At 51.0% G+C, this 12,088-nt stretch overlaps 1 protein-coding gene across 22 annotated transcripts in view; it reads right to left on the reverse strand.

The window, feature by feature from the left end:
- Positions 1-12,088, reverse strand: part of APOD (apolipoprotein D) — a 34,324-nt gene continuing 22,236 nt past the window's right edge. For 13 of the 22 annotated variants that reach the window (XM_080624231.1, XM_080624214.1, XM_080624213.1 and 10 more), the window contains 4 exons: positions 4,688-4,841; positions 4,275-4,396; positions 2,429-2,517; positions 1-1,157 (listed from right to left, as the gene is read on the reverse strand). In XM_080624231.1, coding sequence (XP_080480357.1) covers positions 922-1,157; positions 2,429-2,517; positions 4,275-4,396; positions 4,688-4,841 — 601 coding nt within the window. In that variant the 3' untranslated portion in view covers positions 1-921. Of the gene's footprint in view, positions 1,158-2,428; positions 2,518-4,274; positions 4,397-4,687; positions 4,842-5,345; positions 8,758-8,786; positions 8,898-12,088 lie in introns of those variants that run through there. The other 9 variants (XM_080624224.1, XM_080624219.1, XM_080624217.1 and 6 more) reach the window with 3 other exon arrangements.

Raw genomic sequence — 12,088 nt, forward strand, 5'->3', positions numbered from 1 at the left:
AATTTCATTTTTAATGAGCTGCATCAATGCTATTCAAGCAGAGTTGTCATGGTGCCTGGTTAACACCTGCCAGGGCAGATGCAGTGCCAGCGGGCACTCAGCGCATACAAAAGCGGTAAGCAGGACATCAGACGGAGCCTGCCATCTCTTCATGTTCAGGGAAGAGCTTCCAGAAGAGAGGACAGTGGAGCACACCCATCTCTTTCTGTCTGCTTATGAGCACTCTCAGAGCTGACTCCTTGGGTGTGCAGGACCAGCCTCACTAGAGGCGAGAGAGGACACATACAGACACTGGGGATGGAGTGATGCTGAATTTCTGGACATTTTTAGACTTCAAATACAAAGGGCCAGATCTGATTCCTAGTCAGGAGGCCTGCTGACGTGGCAGCAACATATGCCTGCAGGCCTGCACCAGAAAACACTCAAGACCCCAGTCTAAGTTCCAGGTCTGCAGGACCGACACTGTGTTTGGATGCTGCCCCTCGTAAGGCAGTGCCTGTGGTGTAGCTCAGACACCACAGACTTGTAGCAAGCCCAGAAGCATCAAGACAAAAACAGAAAACAAACCTGGGGCTGTGTGATGAAAGGTTTTTTGTGGGATTAATACTTGTACATCATGTCTCATACCCTTTCCCGTCCACACAGAGGAGAACTCACAGCAACAGCGGAGCTTCACGTTTGCACTTCAGAGTTTCTTTTCTTTGGCCATTAGCTTTGAATCAGTCAGTTACTCTGTGAAAGTCAGAGTGAGAAAAAAAGGGGAAGAGTGATAGAACAACAGCAAAGCATAACTCAAGGCTGGCAGACTACCGTTAGCGAGGGATTATTACATTTCTCTGTTACATAGAGAAATTCTAATGGATAATTCAGAAAGCAACAAAGTTCATCGCTGGTCTGGTGCTGTGTCACTGCATGCCGGAGTTACATCTCGGAAGGGCAGTTAAGTTGATCCGTGGGCATCATTTTCTCAGTGTCGATCTTGTAGGACTGGAGCACACCCTTCAGGTGCTCCACGGTTTCTGGGTGCATGTCAGGAGCTCTTGATAAAATCCAGGCATAGTCAATGTGGAAGAGCCAGAGAATGTTGGTGCAGGAGTAAACCAGCGAGTAGTTTTCATAGTCAGTGGAGATGACCCAGTAAGGGGCTGAAGGCATGACTAGGAGAAAGAAGGGCACCATGAACTTGATGCATAGCTGACTCTGCACTGCTCTGCAGCACTAAAGCCACAGCTCCTGGTGCTGTTCCCACTTTAGCTGCTCCTGAGCCACATAACTGTGGTCAGTATAGGGAGCTATAATTTATGAAAGCCTAAAATAAAAGCCTACCAGGACTCCTTGTTCTGTCCAGCGGGGCTCAAGAAAGCCACAAAGCCCTGGCTAGGAAGGTCTTGCTGGAAAGTTAATACTGACCTGATCAGCTCGTCTAGGCCACCAAAAGCCAGCCCAGCTTGCACCCATGTGAGGGTGCTTGCTGTAGAGCTGGGAGCTGACACTGGTGATCTGAGGAGCACAAACCAGCACCTCTCTCCACACAACCCACTGCCCCAGGGTGCTCTGCTCATGGAACCAGCTGGAACTGAGGCGGTGGAAATCAGTATGGTCCAGTCCATCCCAACAGCACCAGCCACCTGGGACAGATCCTGTTCTCCATCAGGCTGCTATGCCCAAAGCATTTCCTCCAGTGGGGGACAGCCACTTTGCTTCAAACCATCAGGCACAAAGCAGAGGTGGGTCCAGTAGGCAGACAGTATTTGTTTCTGATGCACTTAGGAGTGCAAAGTGCTGTTTTCTCGAGGCTCACATCCTATAAGGATGGTTGGGGTTGCACATGTTGTAGCTAAAATGGCTGCAGGTGATGCCTTAGCAGTGCATAATTAAGACTGGCGGTGCTCATGAACAATAATTGTATCTCCTTTGCAAGTGCCCTGCTCCACCCATTTCTCCAAATAACCTTTGTCTGTGAGTGCTATGAAATAGCCAAGGAAAAGGTGTGAGGGAGCAGAATAAAGAGGGAGCCAAGGCAAGGCTTCTCCTCGCTTTCCAAAATGTTGCTGCAGACAAAGTGCTGTGCAATGGGAATAAAACGCACTGCACCTCAGCAGGCCCGTTGTGTGTTACCTTGACAAGGGAAGCAAAGGCAAACAAAACCGTATTATTAATGGTTATTAAAAGGCACTTGTAAGCAGAGGCAGGGTGGGCTAGAAGCTATACCACTGTATTCAGAAAAACAAGCCTATTGCTGACCGTTGTTGCAGCTCCCCCATCTCTCCCCTCTCAAGTCCCCATCTGTGAAATGACCTCAAGAGACACTAATGCTGCTGGTCCTTCTTGCTTTGACATCAGCTGGTGAAGAGTGCTCCACCACTGTGGCTGTAAATGATGTATAAATGTCACCAGACCACTGTGAGCCTCCCAGCCACACACTTACACCAGTTAAAGCGGACACCCAGCTTGGCCGGCTCCTTTACATCCATGTGCATGATTTCTCCTTCGACTTCGTTGACTTTGCCATTGGAGCTAAGAGGAGAATGACAGGGTGAGAAATTAAATCAGCTCACTTTGAAATCACTTTTTTTTTGCTTTCTGCTACATAATCCCTCGTGGTGCATCCACCTGCTAAGAGGAGGCCGAAACATGCACCAGCTAACCACAGCATTCCCATAGTGACAGCTCGCCCCTGGGGATGGTTTCAGCAGCACCCTGGGCACACCAGGTCCTAGCCCAGGCACAGCGGGGGAAATGCTCTCCCAGGTTAAACCACCCCAGCGCCCCAGAGTGCCTCTCTCCAAGTGCCCCTGCCACTGAGGTGTACTTCAGTGCCAGGGGGACAGTGACAGAAAAGAGAGAGAGCAAGACCCCTCTGCAGGATGGGAGGATCCCAGCACTGATCTTTAACGTGCCAGGAAGCAGCTCAGCTTCTGCTAGCTATGGAAGGCATGTGCTCACCTCTGCTTAATCACCTGCATTTTTCCCAGGGCACAGCACATTCCTGCATACACACATTACCTGTCCCTGCTTGGTAAGCCAGGGTTTGTTTCGCTGCTGGTTCAGAGCACTGCCCTGCTGGCAACAAGCCCTGCGACTCGAACTGCCTATCTTATAATTGCATCTTTCCCCGGCTGTCTCAAGACCTGGACCCTGCCTGTGGGGCAGGAAAGTTTTGTGCTTCCCTATGAAACAGGAACACCCAAAGAGGCAGAAGCTAATGATGCCAGCAGCAGAGGTCATGTGGCTAATGCTGGGCCATGCACAGTGCATACCTGAACCAAAATATTCAGGGTCCTGAGCTGCTGCAGTGGTGCTACCACCGGTCAGATTGATCTCCCACAGATCAATGCAGGCACAGATCAATATCCAGCTGTTTGCCCAGTGCTGCCCTAGCAGTGGAGCTGCAGAGACAGTGCTGCACAGTCAGTGAGCAGCATGGACACTGTTCTCTGCCAGACACAAGGGATGTGTAGCTGTGTTGTTGTCATTGTGAGCCAGAACAAAGTCCCCATGCCATGCCAGGGAGCACAGGGGACAGCGCTGCATTCACCACTTGCTCCTTTTCTCTCATTCATTCAGCTGCTCAGAGCAGCACCAGCTGGGGCTGGTGGTGGAAACAGATTAATTAATATCTGCATCTGCCCATGCAGAAAGCCAGAAGGGCTCGAGGTAATTGCAAACCATTACATATAATAATGGGAACAATCAGTCCATTGGCTTTGCTCACTGATTTAAAGGGGCAACGATTGCCGATCCCCTTACACAGCAGTTACTACCAGTACAAGGTAAACGCTCCAGAAAAAGGCTGATAAATATTTGCTTAAGTAAAAATGACGTGTGTGCTTCACCTTCCCTGCCCCTTTTCATCGGGTCCCTTTACTCTGGAGCACAGGGCACAGGCACCTCTCAGCTCACAGGGGCACAAGGTGGTGGCTGCTGTACCCATACGCAGCCCTGTGACCCTCCCTGGGATAGGGGCACCCAGCTTCTCAGCCATCACTGGGGATCACAAACCAGTCAGGAGAAGACCTAGGCTATTTTGCACTGGAGTTACCATGTGCTTTTGATCTGTTTTCTCACAACTCACCTTGGATAACAAGACAGAGACCTGGTGATTCCCAGGGAAGCATTGGCAGAAACCAGAGACCTGCATCTCTGCCGTAACCGCAGCAAAGCCCATTATCCCAGCAAAGCTACCACAACCACAGACCAGAAACAGGCGATTTGGAGACAGGACAGGAGTGCCACCACTGCAGGGAGGACACAGCCCGAATGCAAACACTTACAGCAGCTCCTTGTTGATCACCTTGAACTTCCCATTTTCCTTCAATGAGTAATTTGCCTGGATGCAGCTTCCTTTCTCGAAACCTGAGGGCAGCTTCTCTATCTCGTACCATTTGCCCAAATACTGACAGAAGAAAGCCCAAAGAGATGCTTTTAGCATGAGAGGACTGAGGCAGAGCGCCTTGCCTTGTTTGCCAGCACAGTTTTGTATGCTCAGTTCATTTGAGTCTCCCTCTCTGTGGCGCGGGAGGCTGGGGGGGTTAGCAGGGTCACAGACCTGTGCTGGCAGCTCCGGCATGAGGTATCAAAACCAGACCTGGCCACCCTCCCATGACCCAGGCACTTTGCCATCCATCCCATGCCCCTTTAGCCTAACTCACTGCCTGCCTTGAGACTTTAAGGAACCTTTTCACACCTGGTTGATATCAAAGTCTTCTTGGACTGCTGGGTCTGGACATGGTCCCATGTGAAACATCTGGCATTTCCCAAAGCCAAGGAAGCTGAACAGGATCGAGAGCCACACTGCTGAGGCCAGCATGGCTGTACCGGGATGCAGGTGGGAAATGGACCTGGGGAAGACAAAAATAGCTCAAATGACCTGTGGCAGCGGAGTTGGAACTAGATGATCTTTAAGGTCCCTTCCAACCCAAGCCATTCTGTGATTCTATGATTCATGTGTCAGGATTTACACAGCACTGCAGGACAGGGAAGTTGTTCAAGAATTAAATCGGCACCAAATAAAACATGAATCGACTACCAAAAGCATGCTGCAAGGAGGGGAAGGATACTTTTTCCAGTGGAGCAGAGGTGGGAGCTGTGCTGCTAACTCCCAAACAGCCCCTGGAGCCAGGATGCTACCCATGTGCTTCAAGCTCTACTTGGGGCAGGTTGGCACCTACAGACCCTGCAGCACAGGGCTGCTCTGCTTCCTTGGCCAGAATCTCCGCCATAGGAACAGTGCATTTTTCCCAAGTTTAAAAGAAAAGCCCATTCTGCCTCCAGCTGTGGGGCATGGGCTCTGCTGTGGACACACACACAGCTCCCGATTTGAATCTCTCATTTCAGAAACATACCTTGGCTGAGGAGGTGGAGTGATGCTCTGCTGAAGGCCAAGGCTGCAAGAACAGCTCTGTGGTGAGCTGTCCACACCACCGCTTTATAAGCACACTGGGATCATCATTATTCAGCACCAGCACAAGCCACTCCCTGGTCCTTGATGTGTTGTGTTTTTTTGGCAGGCCAGTCAGCTGCCTTAGATCTGCAGCTGGTATGAAGCTGGAGATGGGCTGCAACTTGGCTGCTCACCCAGGCAAACAAAGGCACCCCATATGTCTGGGTATTGCTCCACAGCTGCAGAGCTCTGTGTGCAGAGCCATTCGGCTGCCCTTGAGAGCCTCAGACCTGGGTGCAAACAGCAGGGGAAAGGGACAGCAGCAGCTCCTGTCCTGCTCCCTCTGGCCCAGCAGCAGCCATCACCATGCTTGAAGGGGGGACATGCAACCCCCTCTGGCCATTTGAGCCCTGGAGACCCTCTAGGTCACTGCAGCATCCTCATCCCTATTACAGTCACTCACAAGAGTACATGGGGAGGGTTAAGTAGTGGGGGTCATTGCTCATCTGGGGGGCTACAAGGACTCTCAGTGATTTTGAAATCTCATTACAGGGAAAGATGTGGTGGAATTAGTTCTGTGCTGACCTGGCAGTTTTTCCAACAGGTGCCCAGCAAATGACTTTGACAGCAGAGCAGCCATCTGTGAAGGCAGCTGGTTCCGAGAGTTATGCAATGAGAGCCAAGTAACAGCCAGGATGCTCTCTGTGTTTAATTACATCTTCTTTTAATCTGATCTCTGTTGAGACTTTCTTCCTAGGTGTGTTTTTACATGCTGCACCTCGTGCCTTACACATGCACACACACACTCTTGAGCCCCTGGCTGCCCAAATACCCCCCCAAAAGCAACAAATCGCTAAGTCTTATCTCTTTCCAGGGTGTAAGGGACACACTGCCAAGTCGTGCTCTGAAACATGGCCACAGCTGAGGTCCTCCCAGCACCTCAATGGCCATCATGGCTGAGCGTGGCTTATCCAATGTAGAAGCAGACCCAGCAGTGCCAGCTGGGGATGAAGAGCTCAGAGAAGCATCACGACCCTGCCAGCAGCACTTGGTGTGGGGCAGGTGAACCCCTAGGAGCGCTCCCTCAGTGCACACAGCTCCCTCAGTGGTTTGGCACAGCGTGTCCCTGGTGGTGTTGCTCTGGCTGCCCTGCTCTGGTCTGGCAAAGTCAGACCCTCTGCAAGCCCCCTGTTCATTTGTACTTCATGTGATACAAGCGGGTTAGAAATTAGAAGAACCTGACCTAAACAGTGTGAGAGCTGCCATGCCACACTGCACTGCAGAGGTGGGATACCCCACACACAGACCAGCAAGCTCAGTTTTAATCCTGAAGTTGGCTGCCTGCATCCTGCAGAGCAACGGGAGGAGAAAGCACTGCAGAATGGCCAGCCTTGTCTGAGCACTGCAGTTTTGGCTCCCAGCACCCTGTGGCCAAAGTCACTCCAGAGCAGTGAGGCGTTCACCCAGCTGTGCTCCATGAAACCCACTGCAGGAGTGTGCATTCTCCTGGGATATGGTCAGGAGGTGATGAGGAGCCACCAAGAGCTGACACTCCTTGAAGCAAACCTATGTCTTGGTAGGAGACACAGGGGTCCCACCTCCACCCAAAGTCAGCACCTTCAGAAGCCCAGGGGCTGCTGCACATGGAGCCCCACTCCACTGGCTGCTGCCAGCCAAAGGGCATCCTATGGATGCCAAGGCACCACATGCCTTGATGTACAGATGACGAGACCTGACAGCTGAAACTGCTGCTGGCTGCTGGGACCTGTCTCCATGCAAGTGCTGGCTGCGCCTTCCCCAGGGGCACATTTCTGGGCTCTGCCTGACCACAGAGGGAAGCACCTAGGTATGTGCTGCTCCTGCGTTGGAATGGAGCAGGCTTGGGCTGCTGCAGCTAGGTCCCTGCCCAGGGCCACCAGGACCCTCCTGTCATCGCACCTCCAGCACCCACCAGCACTGCTCACCTGCACAGACCCAGGCCCTGCTCCATGTCCTGCCAGTCTTTAACCCAGAGCAGGACTCTGCTTGTGAGCCTGTCCACCTTCAGTGCACACAGGAGCAAGGGTTTGGGGAAAAGCATGACATTATAATTGCACCTAATTGTGGGGTGGGGAGAAGTCATCTCCACCTGGTAAGCAGTTCATACCCTGGAGCGGAGGAGGGGAGGCACATCAAAGGGCAGGAAGCTGGAGCAGGGGTGGGAGGACAGGAAGGAGGAAAGCTGGGGGGTAAAACAGGGTAAAGAGGGGGGGCACCAGACACGCTCTGAGCGCTTCATGCAAGAATGAAGCCTGCCCCACATTTCTGGGTGATGAGGAAGCTGCAAGCTGGGTGTATGGGGTGCGTGCCCAGCGCAGGGAGCGTGGAGTGCTGCAGGGGTTGGAGGACAAGGCAGCGTTGCCTGCGCGGGTACAGATGGGGTGTATGGGCAATGTGCGTGCATGGGGAGGCAGGAGTAGATGCAAAGCATACCCCACACTGGGGTGAGATGGCAGGAGCTTTGCGGTATGTCCAGGGTTGGGCAGGTGAGGCAGCCCATTGTGCGGGGCACATACAGGCTGTGCATGGGGTGAGGCAGCACTGGGCACATGCTGGGCATGGGGTGAGGCAGCACTGCGTTCAGGGCATGTATGCATGGGCTACATTGGCCAGGAGTTTCTTGTATTACTAAGTTGTGTATTTCAGAGACAAGGCTTGTCTGGCCCTGGGAAGAGGAGGCAATAACACTGAGCGCTGCCACAAAGAACACCCCCTTGTTAGATTAAAATGGAGCTGCGGATAAAATCCAGGCCTGGGACTCATGAAGTTCTACCTGTGGCTAATCTGATTTAGTGCAGAAGTGAGATGGTCCCACTGTGCACCCTAGGCCACCCTGAAATCAGCTCCTGGCACTTATGTAACAGAGGTTTAGCTGGCCAGGCCTGGTGGGGACCCAGCTCCCCAGGGAAAGGCTGTCTTACCACACTGTATCCCCATGCTGGTTTTCTCCCTTCTGTAAAGGAAATTGGGCTTTGGGTTGGCCAGACAAGTTGCGACATGTATATAGAAACAAAAATGAACTTGCAGGAGAAAACACAGAGAAAGGGAAGGCAGGTGGGAATTTTCCTGTTTCTAGGAGTGGCAGAAAGTGCTTTGAAATCTGTTTATGCAAAATGGTGTAAAATTACAAATTACAGTATGACAGTAAAGGAAGTAAACAGGCTCTGGAAGCGTGAACTGGCCTCTGGGATATGGGAACTGAATCCAAGGCAAGTGCACAGATGTTGTTATTCACATATATACAATTACTGAATAGCTCTCCACCATGGAAATTATCCAATTAGGTAGTCAAAACACAAGAAACCAAAGAGAGAGATTTAAGAAGTTGGAAAACTAAAAATGATATTGCATTTAAGGGACAAACCGTATCATGGCAGTGGTTCTGCTGGGCTCTCAGGAAGGTTCCCTGACCTGCTTGGCACTGCTGCCAAGGTCCAAGTCCCTGGAGAGAGAAGCCAGAGGGATCCCTGTTCTTCTGAAAGTAGAAAAAACAAAATAGAGAGAAGAAAAACAAGGACAAAGGGAGATAAAAGCAACAGCAGGCAGGTCTCTGCAGACCGGACTACACTGCAGGGTTGGACTGGTGATAATGCTTTGGCCCTGCAGGATCTCACCCCTGCAGATGTGCCCAACATAATAAGCAGATTCCAAGCAGTGCACCTAATCCTGGCTTTTCAGTATATCCCAGAAGTGCCTCACATTGAGCAGCCATTTGCTGCTAAATAACATTAAAAAATGTTTGTTGTTGCAGTTTGCTGCTGGGTTATCACAGCACATGCCACGTACTGCACAGGGCGGGCATAGACCAGGAAGCACATACAGAAGGGGGCAGAGTAGGACTTCTCCAGTGGATGCAGGAGCAGACCCAAAGCTCTGATCCCAGGGCCCTGGTATATGAATGCCTCCTCAGGTTTAAGTGCTGGGGTGCTACCTGGCCCTGGCTGCCGTAGCTCAGCCACAGCTCAGCTCAGGGTGCTGCTCCCCCTCTGCCAAGCTGAGCCTAAACAGGCACGCTGGTGCTTACTGCCAGGCTCTGCATCCCACTTCCTGGAGGATCGCTCCTACATTCCCCCATGGATTCACAATGCTTTTTTCAGGACTCCTGAAGCAGCCCCCAGCATACTGAAACATAATTCAAAAGCTTTAAAAAATGTCATTAAATATACTTAGAGAGTGCCTCTGCAAAGGGACTTCGTTTTCCCAGAGGCAGTGATCTGTTCACAGCACCATCAGCTCTAAGAGATGCCCAAGTAAGGCTGTTTAAAGCCCACAGCCCTATTTTCTGCAGCTAAACTCTATTTCAGCACCTTCATTCAGGAATGCATTACTGGAGTTACACAATTGTTTTCTATGACCTGTATACAACCTATATCTTCCTTGTGACACAGATTTACAATGTGTGGGTAACCACAGCTCCGCTCACAGAAGGAGAGAAAAGACTCTATTGCATTAAGAAATACAGTTAAGAAATCTCCTGCAGATGATGCTGTCCTGCCACTCAAGGGAGGAGCCCATCAGCAGGGACAGCGACTCTCCTGCTGTGGGAGCACTTTGGAGCCAGCTTCAAGTCAGCAACTTGCATCAGCTAGCAGGAGTGCAGGAATCACAGAATCCCAAGGGTTGGAAGGGACCTCAAAAGATCATCTAGTCCAACCCCCCTGCAAGAGCAGGGTAACCTAGAGTACATCACACAGGAACTTGTCCAGCCGGGCCTTGAATATCTCCAACGCAGGAGACTCCACAACCCCCCTGAGCAACCTGTTCCAGTGCTCTGTCACTCTCACAGTAAAGAAGTTTTTCCTGATGTTCACATGGAACCTCTTATGCTCCAGTTTACACCCATTACCCCTTGGCCTATCACTGGACATCACTGAGAAAAGCCTAGCTCCATCATCCTGACACTCACCCTTTACATATTTGTAAATATTGATGAGGTCACCCCTCAGTCTCCTCTTCTCCAAGCTAAAGAGACCCAGCTCCCTCAGCCTCTCCTCATAAGGGAGATGTTCCACTCCCCTAATCATCTTAGTTGCCCTGCACTGGACTCTCTCCAGCAATTCTCTGTCCTTCTTGAACTGAGGGGCCCAGAACTGGACACAATATTCCAGATGCGGCCTCACCAAGGCAGAGTAGAGGGGGAGGAGGACCTCTCTCGACCTACTGACCACCCCCCTTCTAATACACCCCAGGATGCCATTGGCCTTCTCGGCCACAAGGGCACAGTGCTGGCTCATGGTCATCCTGCCATCCACCAGGACCCCCAGGTCCCTTTCCCCTTCACTACTTTCCAGCAGGTCAACCCCCAACCTGTACTGGTACATGGGGTTGTTCCTCCACAGATGCAAGACTCTACACTTGCCCTTGTTGAATTTCATCAAGTTTCTCCCTGCCCAACTCTCCAGCCTGTCCAGGTCTCACTGGATGGCAGCACAGCCTTCTGGTGTGTCAGCCACTCCTCCCAGTTTAGTGTCACAAGCGAACTTGCTGAGGGTACATTCAGTTCCCTCATCCAGGTCGTTGATGAAAATATTAAACAGCACTGGTCCCAGCACCGACCCCTGAGGGACTCCACTAGTCACAGACCTCCAGCTAGATTCTACCCCATTGACCACAACTCTCTGCCTTCTTCCTTTCAACCAGTTCTTGATCCACCTCACTACCTGATCATCAAGCCCATACTTCCTTAGCTTATCTATGAGGATGATGTGGGAGACAGTATCAAATGCCTTACTGAAATCAAGAAAAACCACATCTACCGCTCTACCATCATCCATCCACCTAGTTACTTCCTCATAGAAGGCTGTAAGGTTGGTCAAACATGACTTCCCCTTGGTAAAACCATGTTGGCTGCTCTTAATGACCCCCTCATCCTTGATATGTCTAGAGATGGTGTCAAGAATAAGTTGTTTCATCACCTTTCCAAGAATAAGTTGTTTCCATCACCTTTTTCTGGGTTTTTCCAACCCATGTTGGCTGCTCTTAATGACCCCCTCATCCTTGATATGTCTAGAGATGGTGTCAAGAATAAGTTGTTTCATCACCTTTCCAGGGATGGAGGTAAGGCTGACCGGTCTATAATTACCCGGGTCCTCCTTCTTGCCCTTCTTATAGACTGGCATGACATTTGCCATCCTCCAATCCTCAGGCACCTCTCCTGTTTCCCATGACTTACCAAAGATGATGGAGAGAGGCCTAGCAATGATCTCCGCCAGCTCTCTCAGCACCCGTGGGTGTATTCCATCCGGACCCATTGATTTATAGATGTCCAGATTGCTTAACTGATCCCTAACCCAATTCTCATCTACCAAAGCAAACTCCTCCTTCATCCTGACTCCTTCTGGGGCTATAGGAATCTGAGGTCCCCGGGGAGAGTCTGCAGGAGTAAAGACAGAGGCAAAGAAGGCATTCAGCACCTCTGCCTTCTTTATATCCTCTGTCTCCAGGGCACCCACCTCGTTCAGCAGTGAGCCTATATTGCCTCTTTTGTTAGTTTTATCTGCTATGTATTTGAAAAAGCCCTTTCTATTGTCCTTAACCCGACTAGCAAGATTAAGTTCCAAGGAGGCTTTAGCTGTCCTAATTGCCTCCCTACATCCTCTAACAACTGTCCTATATTCCTCCCAAGTGGCCAGCCCCTCCTTCCATAATCCATAGATTCTCTTTTTC

The sequence above is a fragment of the Psittacula echo genome (assembly GCF_963264785.1).
Source record: "Psittacula echo genome assembly, chromosome: 7".
In the NCBI taxonomy this organism is placed as follows: domain Eukaryota; kingdom Metazoa; phylum Chordata; class Aves; order Psittaciformes; family Psittacidae; genus Psittacula; species Psittacula echo.